Genomic DNA, 17,555 nt, shown 5'->3' with positions numbered 1-17,555 from the left:
TTTTTAAGATTTATTTATTTATTTATTTGACCGATAGAGATGACAAGTAGGCAAAGAGGCAGGCAGAGAGAGAGAGAGGAGGAAGCAGGCTCCCCGCTGAGCAGAGAGCCTGATGCAGGACTCAATCCCAGGACCCTGGGATCACGACCTGAGCAGAAGGCAGCAGCTTAACCCACTGAGCCACCCAGGTGCCCCATGACGTATTTTTCTATGGCTGCTATATTCATTTTCTGTGGCTGTATAACAAATGACCTTGTAATTTAGCAGCTTAAAACAATAAACATGTATTATCATACCTTTTCGGTGGGTCTGGAATCTGGGAGCAGTTCTGCCAGATGGTTCTGGCTGCGTCTCTCTCTCAAGTCCCATCCGGGATGTTGGCCACGGCTCTAGTCTCACTGAGGGCTTGAATGGGGCCTGAGGGGCCACTTTCAAGATGGTTCGGTCATGTGGGTGGTAGGTTGGTGTTGGTCGTTGACCTCAGTTCCCTGCCCTGGAGGACCTCTCTCCATAGGGCTGCTGGAGTGTGTCCTCATGACGTGGCAGCTGGCTTCCCTGAGAGGGAGTGATCCAAGGGACAGCTAGATGAAAGCCATGGTATTTTGTATGACCTCGCCTCAGAAATCACGCACTGTCACAGCTGTGATGACACAGGTCAGCCCTATTCATTATGGACAATGTTCCACAGAGGGGGGGTACCAGGAGATGGGGATATGGAGGGCCTAGTTCTAGGAGGGCCGTCATATGCAGATATCCCCATTGGGAGCATTCCCCTCCTGAGAACATTTATTCCCTCTGTCTCACAAGCTGAGGTTCCAAGGCCCAGGAAGGGTCAGCGTGGATATAGAGGGTGCTGCCTGTGAATGACACACTGAGGAGCCTTAGGGATGCCTGGAGGCAGGCAGGGCCTCCCCACCAAGCAGAGAAAACCCATAGGTTGAAGCAGGAAGTAGGTAGAGGAAGGGAGCCTCTAGCCAACATCCAGGAGCACTGGACTCTGAGGCTGCCTGGCTGCCGGTGCCCATCAACCCGCCCAGCGAGACACCTTGACCAGAAGTGCTGGATACCACCCATTGCCAGATCCATCCCTGGACACCACACCCCGTGACTGAGGCTTTGGGTCTCAGAACACCATTCCCTGCACAGGGGAGCACATCCAAACCATTACCTCTTGGGCTAAAAGGGCTGACAACCTGTACGTGGCCCCTGGGGGTTGGTTGGCCTGGGTTCGAAGACCAGCTCTGCTTGGAGTTTCAGTTTCTGCACCAGGGAAATGACAATATTAGGTGTATTCATTTCCTCGAGCTGCTGCCACAAAGAACCACAGGCCACGTGGTTTAGGTAACAGAAATCTGTTGCCTCGTGGCTTTGGCTGCCAGAAGTCTGCAATCAGGCTGTTGCCAGGCTTGGCTCCCTCTCAGGACCGTGGGAATCTGTTCTATGCTCCTTTCCTAGTTTCTGGTGGTTTGCTGGGGACCTCAGAGTTTCCCTGGCTTGTGGCAGCGTACCTCCAACATGGCAATTTCCCTGTGTGTCTCCGTCTGTGTCCGGATTTCCCATTTCCATAAGGACACAGTCACATCGGATGAGGGCTCACCCCAAGGACCTCATCATCATTCGATCATCAGCAGAGACCCTGTTTCCAAATCAGGCCACCTACGCAGGTCCTGACGGGGAGGACCTCGATGTCTCCCTGGAGAGGACAGAGTTCAACCCGCTACACGAGGTAACATGAACAAACGGAACAGCTGCCTATTCCTTTGACGCACCTGGTGGGGTTCAGTCCTCACAACCAACCCGTGAAATAAATGAGTGCTGTCATTCTTATCCCCATGTTACAGAGGAAGAGGGTGAGCCTCCGATGATGGACGCGTCTGATCGGGAGATCTGTAGCTCCTAAGTCAGGACGCTGGGTTGAACCCAGCAGATCCCAACGTCTCTATACCTCCCCGGTGGGCTTGTCATGTGTTCCTTCTGCCCAAATGTCACCTTGTCCAGAGCTTTCCCTGATCACTCGCCTAAACAACCATCCTCATCACCCTTCTCCCCTTGGTCTGCTTTCTTTTTCTCTCAAACCCTTTTCACTACTTGACATCCTATTTCATTTATCTGACCTTTATCTGTACCTACCTTAGGCTAAGAAATTTGCCGATACTTATTTAAGCAAGAGATATTTCCCATGTATTATAGCAAATATATTTGTTTATATGTTGTTTGGCTCTATCCCCCTCCCCAGCTTGACTGAACGCCCTCAACACACAGTGACTGTTCCATTCACTTGTGGACCCCAAATTCCTATGGACAGCAGAGACACTCCATACACACCTGTTGAATGAGCTGAGTAAATGAGAAAGTGATACAATATCCAGAAAGTGTCTGGTATATACTGCATTATGACATTATAATGATTTTTTTTTTCTTACAGTATATATGCAGGTAGGTTTTCATATTCATTGTCTATGACTGCTATCCCCGATTACCAGAAACATAGTGGCTTAAAACTACAGGAGTTTTTTTTCTCTTGTAGTTCCAGAGGCTAGAATTCTGAAATCAGGTAGGGCTGAGTTCTTCCGGAGACAGTGAGTGAAGAATCCATTTGCTTGCCTTTTTCTGCTTCTAGAGGCCTTGGCTCAGGGTCTTACTTACATCCCTCCAACCTCTTCCTTTTGTTGTTAGGTCTCTTTCAGCTCACTCTGATCCTGCTACCTCTTTTGTTTGTTTGTTTGTTTTAAAGATTTTTTATTTATTTTGACAGACAGAGATCACAAGTAGGCAGAGAGGCAGTCAGAGAGAGAGAGAAAGAAGGAAGCAGGCTCCCCGCAGAGCAGAGAGCCCGGATGCAGGGCTTGATCCCAAGACCCTGGGGTCATGACCTGAGCCGAAGGCAGAGGCTTTAAACCACTGAACCACCCAGGAGCCCCCTGCTACCTCCTTCTTTTTTTTTTTTTTAATTTATTTGACAGACAGAGATCACAAGTAGATGGAGAGGCAGGCAGAGAGGGGGTGGGGGAAGCAGGCTCCCTGCTGAGCAAAGAACCCCATGCGGGGCTCGATCCAGGACCCCGAGATCATGACCTGAGCCAAAGGCAGCGGCTTAACCCACTGAGCCACCCAGGCGCCCCCCCCCCCCATGCTACCTCCTTCTTATAAAGACCTTTGGGATTATATCAGGGCCACTTGGATAAGCCAGGATACTCTCCCCATCTCAACAGCCTTAATTTAATCGCACCTACAATATTCCCTCTTACCAGGGTCAGGTAACATATCCACAAGTTCCAAGGATTGGGATACAGACATTTTTTTTTTTTGAAGGGTCATTATTTAGCCTACCAAAGCTTCATTACCTCTGAATTTCAATTCCGAATAGTTAAAGAGGAATTGCAAATTAGTTTGCCCTAAGGGGCACCTGGAAGGATCAGTCGGGTAAGCTTTGGCCTTTGGCTCAGGTCATGATCTCAAGATCCTGGGATGGAGCCCCTCCACCACTGCCCGGCTTCCTGCTCAGCAAGGGAGGCTGCTTCTCCTTCTCCCTCTGCTCCTTCCCCACCCCCCAAGCTTGTGTTCTCTCATTCTCTCCCTCTAGCAAATAAATAAATAAAATCATTAAAAATAAAAATAATAATTATAAACTAAAAAGGGAATGGTCCATAGAGTTCTGGAAAGACCTCTGTCTTGAACTCGAAAGCAGAAAACATGATCTTGGATACCAGCTTCACGGCTCCCTAGCTATGTGACCTTGGGTGTGTGACTTGACAACTCTGTGCATCAATTTCCTCAGCCATGAAATAAGGATCACAACAGGAGTGGCAAGAAATAAAGAAAGCAGCCCAACCCAGAAAGAATACTGAGGCCATAGCAGCACAAAGAAGGGGCACCTAATCCAGCCTCCTTCTGGGAAGGCTTCCTGGAGGACGTGAGCCTGCAGCCTGAGTGGGGGCAGTCACGTGTAAATAAACTGTGTCCCCAGCACACACACAAAGCATTTTGCATAGCACCTAGCAGACAGCAAATAACTCAACAAGTATTGTTTTTAATAGCGGAAAATAGCTTTCACTTCCTCTTTCCCCTATCACCCCTCTTAGCGCCAAGCTTGAGTCAAGCCCCCAGACCGTTTGCACAGGAGGTTAGAGTGACCAGAATTTGAAATCAAGACAGAATCAAAGCAGGCTCTCTCTCTCTGTGTGTCCAATAAATAAAAGTCTTTAAAAAAAAAAAGAAAGCATAAAAGTGTCTCTCTGTGCCTTACTGGGGTCTGGAGGCAAAAGGAAAAATCAGTAATACAGTACTGACCCTGTCTTTATTTAAAATGTTGATATTTTGTTCATCATGGATTTTGGCATCAAGTTTGATTCCCAAATATGTTGCATGAAAATATTTTTCAGGTTACTTACTGAGGTGGGTTTTTGTTTGTTTGTTTTTTGGTGCCCCCTTAAATTTTGTGCCCTCACCTTGGTCCCAGCCCTGCCCCTGAGGTATTTTTTAGGGACCATGTGACAAGACAGGGGTACTTATGACAATGCCCAGTGGCACTTGCTCTGTCTTCAGGGATAGAATGGGGTTATGGGATCCTGGAAGGGACCCTGAACCTGCACCAGAGGCTGTCTTGATAGACTGGGTGGAAGAGAGTAGAAGGAAGAGCGGAGGGATGACTTGACCTTTGTGTAGGTAGTGGTTCTCAAACTGCAATCCCCAGACCGGGATCTTTAGCTTCCTCAGGGAATTGTTTAAAAATGCAAGATTTCCAGCCTCCCATGAAAACAGTGCACCAGAAACTCTAGAGGTTGGGGCCTGGGGGGGGGGGGGGTCTGTGTTTTCTCCAGGGAATTTTCAAACACTTGACTTTAAAAAAATGCTAGTGTTGGGGCGCCTGGGTGGCTCAGTGGGTTAAGCTTCTGCCTTTGGCTCAGGTCGTGATCTCAGGCTGCTGGGTCAGGTAGGTCCTGATCTCAGGCTCCTGGGGCTCTCTGCTCGGTGGGGAGTCTGCTCTTCCCTCCCACCCCTGCCTGCCTCTCTGCCTACTTGAGATCTCTCTCTCTATGTCAAGTAAATAAGTAAAATCTTAAAAACAAAATGAAACAAAACAAAACAAAAAAACACGACACGTTGGCAAAAGTCTCTGAACCCTAATGCCCCACATCGCTTTTGATTTTGGCTCAGGTCATGATCCCAGGGTCCTGGGGTCTAGTCTTGTATTGGGCTCTCTGCTCAGCGGGGAGTCTGCGTCTCCCTCTCAGGCTTGTGCTGTCTCTGTCTCTCTCTCAAATAAATAAAATAAAAATAAAAAAATACCCCCCCAAATCCATAATCCACCAACTGTAATGTTGACATAAAAGAAAAATCATAGCAAAACTCATATTTTGGTATGTAAATACTTGGGCACAACTTCCCAGAACACAGGAAAGTCTCAGAAGCTTGCATCTTTTTTTTTTTTTTTTAAGATTTTATTTATTTATTTGACAAACAGAGATCACAAGTAGGCAGAGAGGCAGGCAGAGAGAGAGAGAGAGGAGGAAGCAGGTTCCCCGCTGAAAAGAGAGCTGGATGCAGGGTTCGATCCCAGGACCCCAGGATCACAACCTGAGCCAAAGGCAGGGGCTTTAACCCACTGAGCCACCCAGGCACTGCCATGTGCATCTGTTTTTAATGAATATGTTTGGATTGGGAAGTAAGATATTCATCATTCAACTGACTTTTGTCCCTAACTTTGTGTTATAATTGATATTTTATAATAAACCCTAAAAAGTATGACCATTGGTCAGCCAAGATCACAGCGACAAAATCAAACATGCTGGGTCAACTACTCTAATATTGGGAGTAGTGCTGGCATCCATAAATTTTTCCCAGATGGTAAAAAACTCCAGACAAAGCTCTCCAAGTATACTTTCCCCTCTATTTAAACATAGTTGCATTTCTGAAAATTCAATGAAAGAGACTTTGTGTTGGTATCTAAAGGAGTTAGGTTCTAGCTCCACAGAATTGTGAATGGGTTTCTCACCGACACAAGGTCAAGGTCGGTGGGAATGGAGCAATTATCTGGGTGTACTCTCCAGTGCATTGCAGGACATTTAGTATTCCTGCCTCCCGCCCTCTAAATGTCTGTGGCCTTCCAGTCCCCATCAGCAAGACAACCAAAAATACCCCTACGATTAAAAAAAGAAGAAGAAGAATTTTCTTAGGGGCTGAATATGAATATTAATTAATTAATATGAATGTTGCTGAGCCGGATCCCAGGAATCAGCAGGGGGTTGCAGCCCCTGGATCTGGGGGAGGGGTCCAGGAGGCTGCCTGGGTTTGTGGTTGGGCTGGGAGCTGGCTGGTGGAGCGCTTTGCTAAAATGCAGGATTGGACCATGCTATCTGTGGGTGCTAGTGCAGTGTGCATGTAGAGACAGAAGAGGAGGGCTTTTCGGAAATCAAAGAGAAGCTTCCTATCACTGAATGGAACCAGTACCACTAGACTGCTATGGTACTCCACCTCTTCATTCCCATACTGGTCACATCCCCCCAAGAGGGCCGCAGCAGCCCCTTCCCTGGTCTCCATTAAACCCTCTGCCACACAGTCCATTCTCTACCCGGGAGCCTAGAGTTTCCTAGAGCGCACCTCGATGTGCCACTCTTTTCTTGCTTCCCTCACTAGGCCCTGGCCTCTGATCGACAAACAGCCTCCTTCCAGTTTCCGGGCTTTTGTGCAGGCCGTGTTCCCCCTCAAGCCCCAGGGCTCCCTGCCCTCCCGTCACCCGTTAATCCTGCTCTTCCGTCAGGCCTCGGAGCAAATACTCTTTTCTCAGAAAAGCCTTCTCTGATTTCCCAAGGAGTTGGCTGGGTTTATGGCCACATAAGATTCACAAAAAAATAGTAGCAAAATAACTTTCAAACGTGCCTAGCAATTGGATTCACTCCTGTAAAATCCCTGAAGACGGGCCCATTCTCTCTGGCACACTGTTGACTCTTCCGTGCCTGACACTTAGAAGGTGCTCAGCATTTCACAAATGAATGAATTTCTGCAGACTGCCGCTCTGCGAGTTTATTTCCTGGACCCTGCGTCACCCTGCCTGCGCAGTAGCTGGACCTCGGTTTCCCCGTCTGCGCCGCGGGAGGTTATCCCGGGAGATGTGCCCACGGGGGCGCGCGGCCCCGGTCCCCAGGCTCGAGGGTCCAGGGGCGCGGGCGGGGGCGTGCGGGGTGGGACGTGACGGCCCGCCCGGAGCCTTCCGCCGTCCGCCGCCGCCGCCGCTTCGGGCTCCCGCGCCGCGCACGCGCGCCACCCGGCGCCCCGCCTCCCCGCTCCCCCCGACCCAGGGGGCCCGGCGCGCGCCGGCGCGGGAGGCAGGGGGCGGGGGGTGGCGGACGCCGAGGGGGAGGGGCGGGCCCGGCCCGGCTCGGCCCGGCCGCCCGCGCGCGGCTGCTGGAGCGCCCCGGGCCCGGCCCGGGCGGCGGCGGCGGCGGAGGCTCTAGCCCGAGGCCTCGGCGGCGCCCTTGCGCTGCACTGCAGCCATGGCCCTGGTGACCCTGCAGCGCTCGCCCACGCCCAGCGCCGCCTCCTCCTCCGCCAGCAACAGCGAGGTGAGCCCCGGGCCCACGGCCCCGGCTCGGCGGAGCAGCTGCAGCTCCAGGCCTGGGCCGCGAGTGCGGGGCGGGGGGCGTGCAGGCCTGCGGGGGAGGGGCCCCGCGCTACGACCCTGCCTGGGCAGTCGGCCTAGGTTACTGTGCGGGGGACGGAGAGTGTCACCCCATCTGGGGGGTGACTGTGTGTGCAGCTGTGACCTCTGTGTGGGGGGTGACTTTCCGCGAGACTGTACTGCGGCTGTGACCTCTGTGTGGGGGTGACTGTGTGTAGCTGTGTGTGTGATCCCCGTCTGGGGATGACAGTGTGGGAGACTGGCTGTGCCCCTGGGACTCCTAATGGGTGACTGGGAGATGCTGGTTGTGAGATCTGTGGTCCTGGGGTTGGTCTAGGCCTTCTCCCCGTGTGCCTGACTGTATGTGAGTTTGTGTGTGACTGTGGCCTGTCTCTGGGGAACCGTGCCTGCCTGATGCTGTGACAGAGGCCCCCCCGGGGGTGCCCCTGTGAATGTTTGAGATTGTTTCCCTCGACTGCATTCCCCTGGAGGTGTGCTTCTTGGTGTGAGTGGCCGGCCTGTCGGGTGCCCGTGAGTGAGCTCAGGGCGCCCTGTGACTGCGTGTCTTGTCTTTGTGTGAGTCTGGATCTTCCTTTTTGTGATATCCTTTGAGACTGCATGTTTGTGTTTATCTGGCTGTGTGGTTGGGGGCGATTCTGGGTTTTACTGTGGTTGCAGGGGTGCATTCTGGTGACTGAGAACACATTGCTGCACCCTGCGGGTTTCTGTGCCCCTCTCTGCCATCAGGCCTCTGTGGGCCGGCTCCTTGCTCTGGGGTAGACTGGGGAATGGGTCTTCTGAGTGGGCAGTTGGCCTGGGCTGTACTTGGGCAGTACCCTGAGGTACTGTAGGGCTGACTCTCTCGTCCCCCACTCTCCCACCTTCTCTTGGAGAACCGTTTATGGCCTCTGGTCTCAACTCCTATCCATGGCAAGGCTGAGAGTTGGCCTGAAGACAGAGAAGCTGGAGGAGGAGATTGGGAAGTGTTTAGAGAAGGGAGAGAAGGCTGGAGGAGGGGCCTGCAGGCCCAGGAAGTGGCCTGGCAGCTCTAAGCCATTCAAGCCCCTTCTCTGCGGGGGAGGTTGACGGATAACACGGAAAGGTTTGTGTGAGAGAAGAGGAACTGGTTTTGGTGCAGGCCTATTTGTCCTGCAGGCCCGGGTGGCTCTTCTGCCTGATTTTGCTAGGAGCCTCTGGAACATTTTCAGAGTGGCGGTAAGGGTGGACCACCCCCTCCCGCCGACAGCCCCCTCCTTTCCTGAAGAGGCCATTCATGAGTTACCTTGTCTGCAGACAGGATTCTCCTCATCCTTCCTCTGCGAGGCAAGTGCAGGGAAAAGAACACTGGTGGCCAGTTGCCTACAGCTGAGACTTGAGGCTACAGTGGCTCTTTTCCTCACCATACCTGTTCTCCTCCATCACTGTGATTACCACCAGGTTGCGTCTACAGAGAGCTTCCTTGCACTTGATCTCAGACTGCCTTCTCAACAGTGAAGTGAGGCAAGGGTTGGACTTCAGTAAGGGCTTGTACACAGGGCCCCTCAGCCTCGGTTTCGGATTCTAAACTCCATATTCCCTGTGTAGCTCACACCTGATCTATTCCTGTCGGAGACACATTTTTAAAAATTTCATGTTATCTTTCAGCTGAGATATAATCCACGTATTATCCGTTCACCATTCCTTGGTATATGATTCAGCGACTTTTGGTACCTTCACAAGGTTGTGCAGCTGTCCCCACGACCGGGTGCCAGAAGTCTTCATCACTTTGAAAAAAAAGCCACGTGACCCTTAGCCACCACCTGCAGCCCCCTTCTCAGCACCCCGACCCTGCTCTCACCAAACTCTAGGTTCCCACTGATCTACATGCTGTCCCCATAGATGTGCCCGTTCCGGACATTTCGTATGAACACAATCCTACAATATGTGACCCTTTGTGTCTGGCTTTTGCCACTTAGCATGATGTCTACAGGGTTCATCTATGTCGTAGCACAGATCAATACTTCGTTGCTTTCTATTGCCAAATAATGTTCCATTCGGTGGATGTATCACATGTTTGTTGGACATTTGGGTTGTCTCTATGAGACACATTTCAAATTATTATATAAAGCATTACTTTTACCAAGTGCCAGTGACCCAGTAAACATGAGAATAAAACTCAGCCACCTTTTTTTTTTCCCACAAAGATTTTATTTATTTATTTGAGGGAGAGAACACAAGCAGGGACGGGGTGGGAGAAGCAGACTGAGCAGAGAGTCCGACATGGGACTTGATCCCAAGACCCCAGGATCATGACCCGAGCTAAAGGCAGAGGCTCAACCCACTGAGCCACCCAGGCGCCTTGGCCCCATTTCATTTGCTGTTAATAGAGCAGCAGCATTAGTTGCCCAGTGAACTAGCCGAGGTTGGGATGTTCCCTAGAAAACGAGGCTTGCTTTCAGATGGCGTGAGGCAGGAAGAAGCAAGACAGTATGGAGAGAGCAGGCACGTGCATGTGAACTCAGGAGACCTGGGTCCAGGCCTGTCCGTGCCTCAGGTCTGACCTTCCCTGGACCTCAGCTCCTGCGAAAGGGCCGGCTTCCCTCCTATGTGAGTCCTTGGGCATGTATAGCTTTCTTCCCTGGGAAAACTGACTGCACGTTGCCTCCATTTCATTTCCAGGAATCCCAGAGAATGACCAAGGATTAAATGTCTTTTTGAGGTCTGTACCCCTAAATCACTTCCTCTCTCCTCAAAATGCACCTCCTCCCCTGAGTCAGACTCAGCCCGGCTGACTCAGCTGACTCAGCCGGTTTAGCGTGGGAACAGAGAGGGAGATCAGCCCACCCAGCAAAGCAGTTCTCCTCTCTTAGTTTTTTTTCCCTGCCCCCACCCCATCTTTAATTATCTCATTTATGTCGCTTTCCTGTTAATCTTATCTCATTCCTTTGCGAGAACAAGCAGAAAGCCCCACAGCGAATAAATCAATAACTTTCAGGAATAGATTGGAACATTGTTATTTTTGACAAATGTTCAAGGTGACTCATTTTTATGGGCAGATCTCCAGAGTCTTTTTTTGGCCGGAGGGAGGGGGGACTCAGAGGAGGGGATCAGGCGTGGTGTGTTGGGGTTAGATCAGGATCAGGGTTTCTCAGCCTTGCCACTGCTCATGTTGGGGCCAGAAAATTGTCTTGGGCATTGTCGCGTATTTAATCTAACCCTGTCCTCCACCCCCAAGATGCCAGTAGCATCCTCTCGAAAAAGGCTCCAGACATTGCCCAGTATCCCCGTATTGAGAAAAATCATCCCCAGTTGAGGACCCCTGGGTTAGACCCAGCATTGTCTTCTAAGTGGTTGTGTGAGTTGTTTGTGCAGCTCTCAGGGACAGAAGCTCATGGCCCTGTGGTCAGCACAGCCTCACCTGATGGGTTCCGTTTCTCCTTTGCCCATGGGGTAGGGAGCGTGAGAAAACCAAGTGACTGGCCACCAGTGCCCACCGCTGCACGATGCTGTACATAGAGTATCTTCATAACATTTAGGGACCCCAGGACTCTCCGCTGTCCCCCTCTTTCTTCTTTGTGAGACTGCCCACCCCCCTGCTCTGTGCCCCTTGCTCCGCAGGCCCCTTCCCACGTGAGCTCCTCACCCTTTTCCCATTACTGCGGACTCCTGCCTGGTCTCTGTCCTCATTCAGCCTTGCATCTCTCCCAGGGATCGCTGCTTTCCAGGTTTCTCTTTCCTCTTCAATGGGCTTCTCTGTGGAACATCAAAACATGCCAGGTCCCAGCGGTGCAGAGTTGTGGGGGGCGGGGGTGTTTTCTTATTTCAGTTTTCTCATTGAAAGCGAAAAAGAAAAAAAAGAAAAATTGCAATCAGGGCTTGAGTCCCTGTTACTTTTATTTATTTATTTATTTATTTATTTATTTATTTATTTATTTTTTAAAGATTTTATTTATTTGACAGACAGAGATCACAGGTAGGCAGAGAGGCAGGCAGAGAGAGGAAGGGAAGTAGGCTCCCCACTGAGCAGAGAGCCCGATGCGATGCGATGCGATGCGATGCGATGCGGCCTGATCCCAGGACCCTGGGTCATGACCTGAGCCGAAGGCAGAGGCTTTAACCCACTGAGCCACCCAGGCGCCCCAAGTCCCTGTTACTTTTAGATTCTAACCCTCTTGGCCTTTAAACTTTTAGAAAATATTAAATGTCCGTTTCTTTTGCTTATATAAATAAACCAATAGCCTAGAAAGTTTTCTGTTAAACATTTAAGCCTTTTGGGGAACCACCAAGAGCTTTTGAGACCCACAGACAGACAGGCTGCTCCTGGCCCCCTTCCATGGTGAAAGCCTTGCCCAGAATGATTTTTCTTTTTTCTTTTTTTTAAAACCCATGTGTTGGAGCTGAAAATGATATTGATCACTCAGTTATTACCTGGCTTGAAGGAGGAAATAGATTCCTCTTAAAACATCACGCCCCCCCCCCCCACTGTTAAAAAAACAGGGTGAGGGGGCGCCTTGATAGCTGAGTGAGTTAAGCGTCTGCCTTAGGCTCAGGTCATGATCCCAGGGTCTTGGGATGGAGCCCCGCATTGGGCTCCCTGCTGAGCAGAGAGCCTGCTTCTCCCTCTGCCTGACACTCCCCCTGCTTGCTTTCGCTGGCGCACTCTCTCTGGCAAATAAATAAAATCTTTAAAAAAACAAAACAAAACAGGGTGAGATCGCAAACCACCCTGGAAAGTTGAGATGAGCGTGTGGGTGAGCAGGGCCAGGTAGGAGTGTCCAGTGAACAGGAATCAGTGTGGGACACTGCAGAAGGAATGTGGATAAATGCTGGGAAACCTGAAAAATCCCTCCATGGAAAGTTCTCAGCGGGACGAGGGCGGGTGGAGCAGAGTTGTTGAGGAAAGGGTGCGACTGTGTGGACGGAGCCAGGTTTCCTGGACATCTGTATCTCTGTCAGGCATCAGAGCAGAAAACGTGAGACTTGTCTGTGTGTGAGGCTCGTTGCTAGTGGCGTCTGTGGTGTGACACTGTCTTTCTTTCTCCGTAGTTGGAGGCTGGCAGCGATGAAGAGCGAAAGGTAAACCTCAGGTAAGCGGCCTCGATTTTCGTTCCTGAGTCTTTCTCCCAAGCAGGTTGAAAGACTCTTGTTCCTTTCTGGAAGGGAGAACCCTCGGAAGAGAGGATACACCAGTGCGTTCAGTGAGAGCTTTAAAAATCACACCGCAAGCATGTACAAAGGTAGCGCGTCCACGTTCGTGAACATGTTTAACCATCAGGAGCTTTCATAATGTTGTATAAAATTTCGAAAAGAAGGAAGGTCGTTGCCAGGATTCCACTGCCCTCCTCGCTTCCCCACTTTGAACATCTTTAGAGACTTCCTTCCAGATTTTCCCTTTCTGAAAAAATACTCTTTGTCTCGTGCTCTTGCTTTTCCTTCTGGCCCTTGGTATGGTGTCCTTCTGCGGTAAGCACGTTGCTGATTTGAAACAGACGTCCCACCCCCTGGGTTCAAGGTGGGTTTTTTTTTTGTTTTGTATTTTTGGGTTTTTTTTTTGTGTGTGCCTGTGCAAAATCTTGCGGGATGCTCCATTAAAAATAATTCCTCAGGCTCTAGTCCTCAGCTGCTGTAGTCACTAGCAGACCCAAGGGCATTTTTATTTTTCTTTGCCAAAAACGAAGGCCTTCTTTTGGGTATTTTCTTTACGGAAGATTTAGTTCTCCGTTACATAATATATTCTTATTATATAATGTATTGTACCCTAAGGCACCAGTCTTAAATTCAGACTCTTATAGTCTAAAAAAGTAAATGGAGTTTCAAGGATATTGTTCTTTGCGGGGGAAAAAATCTGTTTCATATTGTTAGGAAGAAGAACACCAATTGGGAAAGGGAATGTGTGTTCAGAAACTGGGGTCGGCCATTCATTACCGAGAGCAGGATGTTCTCTGGTTAAACTCACGGGTCTTTGAAGGTTCATGTCTTTGGGTGAAAGGAGGGAAGACATTCACTTTTATTGTGGCATACAATATTTGTAAAGATTTTACGTATAGGGAAATAATGGCCCGGAAAAATCAGAGAGGTCTTATTTCAGGTGCTGGGTCCTCATTTTAATGATACCTTTGGGGATGATGACGGATTTTCCCTGTCCCTGGGGTGTTGGGTTGCTCGGGGTCTGGGTTAGGGCTTGAAGGCTGGAATCAGCCAGACTCCCAAGTGGGGGCAGTCACGGGCTGTATTTTGTGTTTTCGAGCTTGGCTCTCTGGGTGGAGGCAAAGAGGGGAGGAAGTGGAAATCCACTCTCTGGAGGCTCTTTGAGGGAGGAAGTGCTGGAAGAAGGATTTGCTGACCACCATGGAGGCCACAAGCGGGGCTGTGTCTACAGGTGCATCTCCTACCCCAAGCCTCCCTCCAGTGCTCCCCTGGAGTGGGAGTTTCTTTCATCCCTGAGGCCTGCCCTTGGCAGGGCTTATGCCCAGGAGAAAGTATTTAGCTGTCTCACTTAGATTGTCTTTGGTGCAAAGAACTAATTTTTTTTTTTTTAACCAAACTGCCCTTACTTAGCGGACAGCATAGTGTTTGGAATTATTTCATTTCAGAACTCACAAGTAGCAGTGATGTGCAAATGTGAGTACCTGGCAGCCAATACAGGCCCTTTCTCTGCACAGTTGGGAGCTGGAGAGGACCTCACAAGGGGGAGGGAAGTCACCTCTACGTATTGCCATATTCACTCCTCTCAGCTGTGCCAGGAGGGGTTTTTTTCCCAGTTTACAGGGGAGGAGCCTGAGGCCCAAGGTTGCATGTGGCAGGTACTAAATTTGAAGCGAGGCCTTTGTTGCCTCCCACACCTGTGTTTGTCATGGGATGCCCCGACCCTGGCATTCTGGAGACCGGTGCCAGGACCAGGACTGAGGAGCCCTGCTGACTTTGGGTGGTGTCCCCTGGATGTGTGCTGACCATGGGAATCCCTCGTCACTGCCCCCAGCAGGCCTCCCCCCATGCCCTTGTGAACGCTGGGAGACCCTGGCCTCCAGGAGCCGGGAATCTGGGCTCTGAGCTTATCCTCTTGGGTTCCCCTCTTAGTCCCTCTTCCCCCACCTTGACATTGACCCCCCATTTTTAGGCAGACAACACCGTCCTGCTTTCTAAGTGTTGTAGCCACACAGGAGAAATTCTGGTGTTCTGGTTTAAGCTTTGACTGCAACTCATTCGCAGCGGTGTGTTGATTTGCATTTTCAAGCCTTTGTTGTCCAGGCTTCTAGAAGTAGTAATGAAATAGTCCGTTGTGTTTGCTTGTCTGGGGAAGAGGGGATTTCTCCATGCTTCAGATTGGTTCTGAAGAGTTGCTGGCAGGCAGGAAGCCTGGGGCTAGCAGGATACTCCTCTCCCCACTCCCCTCTGTCCACCCTTCATTGAAAGCTTTCATTTTTCGGTAGTTCTCTTTGACTCAGCCATGGCCAGGAAATGGCTGAGTCACATGGGTGGGTCTTCTGGGCCTCAGCTGCTCTTCTTCCCTAGTTTCCCCTAGTGGCCCCATAGCTCAGGTCCTTATCCCTCCCCTGTCCTGTGTCAGTTGTTATCCAAGCCACCCTCCTTTCCACTCAGGTTTCCATCCCCCACCGTCAGATGGACACGGTCTCAGAGCGCCCCTGTGCCTCTTGCTCTGGTCCCATCTTGCCTGCTCTCCACCTTCCCCTCCATGGCTGCCCCATCCTCTCCCCACTGCCGCTCCACTCTTGCATGGATTGTGTTTATCCCACTCCCTGGCCAGGCTCTTTCTTGAAGCCAGTTCCATTTCCTGCTGGGCCAGCTCAGTGGTCCTGCCCCCAGACATTTGTGACTTCCCTCTCTCTGGCGGGAAGCCCTTAGCTCACCTCTGTGGGCCACGTGGCTCCACCCTACGTGGCAGGTGCATGTGCTTTTGTCCCATCCCTCACCGGTGGCGGCGCTCCCCTTAGGGACGGGGCCTTAGTTCCCTGCTTGGGCATGACATTTCAGCTGCTGCAGTATGTTAGCTTTGTCCTGGCCCTGCAGTGCAGTGTGTCCCTGGATGAGAAAGAGCGAGGTGTGGAGGAGACAGCGGGGGTTTGGACACAAGGCAGGCGTACATTCACAGTCTGGCTCCTACCCAAGCCGCTGAGCTCCTTTGCCTCTGTGCCTTACTACACTTCCGTGGGTCTCTTTCGTTCCATCTGTCAAACACATACAACTCGGACCTTCTAGGGTCGTGGAGGGGCTGAGTTGGGGCTCCCTGCATGGAGCCTGGCTCATGATAGGCTGAAAGAGCCATCACGACGTTTGGTCCTCGTGAGATGTTCGCATTCGTGTCAGTTCACAGCCCAGACTTAGCTGGACTTCCTGCAGGTGCAGTGTCCACTCTGTCACGCTGGGCCCCTGGGAGGGCCGCCACCGGGGACACTCTGTGACCTGGAGCAACCCCGTCCTTTTCCCAGCTGCAGCCCTGTGGGATGCAGACAGCTTCGGGCACACTCCGCAGGGTCAGCGTTGTGATTCAGTTTCTCGGAAGACCTTCCTGGGGACCTCGCAGGAGCTAATCACCTCGTGCCCAGAGCGAAGCCGACTGATGCAGAGCGAAGGAGGTCTAGTTCTCCACATTCTCCCCATTGCCCTCCGCACGGACAGACAGCCGCCTGCCTCCTGCAATCCCCTTCTGGAAGCTGTGCCGCCCAGCCTGTGGGAATCGGTGAGCAGACGGCTCTGCTGGCAGTGGCTCCTGGCTCCCTCGCCATCCTGGGAGCTGCCTCGGTCTGGCACGAGATGGATGCGTCTGTGTGCCAGGCAGGGCCCCGGGGAGAGAATCTGGCTATGGTTTCCAGAGGGTGGCTCGGGAGTGAATGTTTTTTATTGTTGTTGTTTCCATCCAGAGTTCCCAAGTCAAGCGTATGAAAATGCTCATTAGAGTTCTTTTAATTTTTTTTTGTGCCTCCCCCAAACAAACATGGGGCCAAGGCCATAGGACTTTGTCTTCTGTTTTATGTGGTGTCTGTGCTGAACAGCGCCCTCCCTGCACCTCTCCTCTCCATCCACGTTCCCTTCCCCTTTGGATCTTGACCTGGAATTCCCCAGAGGCCCCCGCTGTCCTGGAGTGTGGGTGTACCTTCCCTCCGTCCCCCACAGCAGCTCCCCATGTCCTCGCTTCCTCATCTCCATTCAGCACCTGTCTTTTATGCCTGTCTGCCGTGGGGGTTCCTATTCACCTTTCTCAGTGGTTTCTTAGGCTGGACTTTCTTGTCCCTGTGGATGGTCCATCCGGTGAAGTCCTTCCAAGGGGCGTCAGGCATCCCCTGTGTCCCAGTTCCGCAGCAGGTCCCTGTATCCGTTAGCAGTTGCTGTGGAACAAGTTAGCCCAAACCTGACAGTCCAAAACAGCTCCCGGTCATGGCCTCGCAGTCACCAGGGTTGGGAATCGGGACACGGTCCAGCTGGATTCTCCACTTGGGGTCTTACGTGGCTGTAGTCAAGGCGTTGGCCAGGACCGGGGTCGCATCAGAGCTTCAGGTCCTCGTCCAAGCTTACGTGGTTCCTTTTCCTGCAGCTGTGGAGGTCCTGGTGGCTTGCTTCTTCAAGGCCAACTGGATTATCTGTTGCCACGGACTCTTTAACCCACTGAGCCACCCAGGCGCCCCTGCCACGGACTCTTGTAACTGAATGCCGTCGCAGGAGTGACCATCCCATCACCATCGCCTTCACTGTACAGTGTCACCTGAAGGGGACAACTGTCCCATCCCGTCAGGATAGAGGCTCACCCAGGGTGCCTGTGACAGGGGCTGGGATCTTGGGCCTTCTCCGAATTCCGCCCACTGGTCTCAGCCTGTGTGTACATTACATAAAGGTGACGGTGACTGAGAGATGCTCACAGGGTCGTCAGGAGCACCAGCGAGCCCGCAGGCCTTGACCCTCACGCCAGTGAGTGGCACGTTCTTTCTGGTAGGCGCCCACACGC

At 51.6% G+C, this 17,555-nt stretch overlaps 1 protein-coding gene across 3 annotated transcripts in view; it reads left to right on the top strand.

The window, feature by feature from the left end:
- Window positions 1-7,365: 7,365 nt before the first annotated feature.
- The window catches only part of SSH1 (slingshot protein phosphatase 1), a 59,930-nt gene continuing 49,740 nt past the window's right edge, over window positions 7,366-17,555 (top strand). The window contains exons 1-2 of one of the 3 annotated variants that reach the window (XM_047696731.1): window positions 7,366-7,562; window positions 12,644-12,684. In XM_047696731.1, coding sequence (XP_047552687.1) covers window positions 7,494-7,562; window positions 12,644-12,684 — 110 coding nt within the window. In that variant the 5' untranslated portion in view covers window positions 7,366-7,493. Of the gene's footprint in view, window positions 7,563-12,643; window positions 12,685-16,148; window positions 16,296-17,555 lie in introns of those variants that run through there. The other 2 variants (XM_047696732.1, XM_047696733.1) reach the window with 2 other exon arrangements.

This window comes from Lutra lutra, chromosome 12 (assembly GCF_902655055.1).
Source record: "Lutra lutra chromosome 12, mLutLut1.2, whole genome shotgun sequence".
In the NCBI taxonomy this organism is placed as follows: Eukaryota; Metazoa; Chordata; class Mammalia; order Carnivora; family Mustelidae; genus Lutra; species Lutra lutra.
This window is presented reverse-complemented; position numbering and strand designations above follow the sequence as displayed.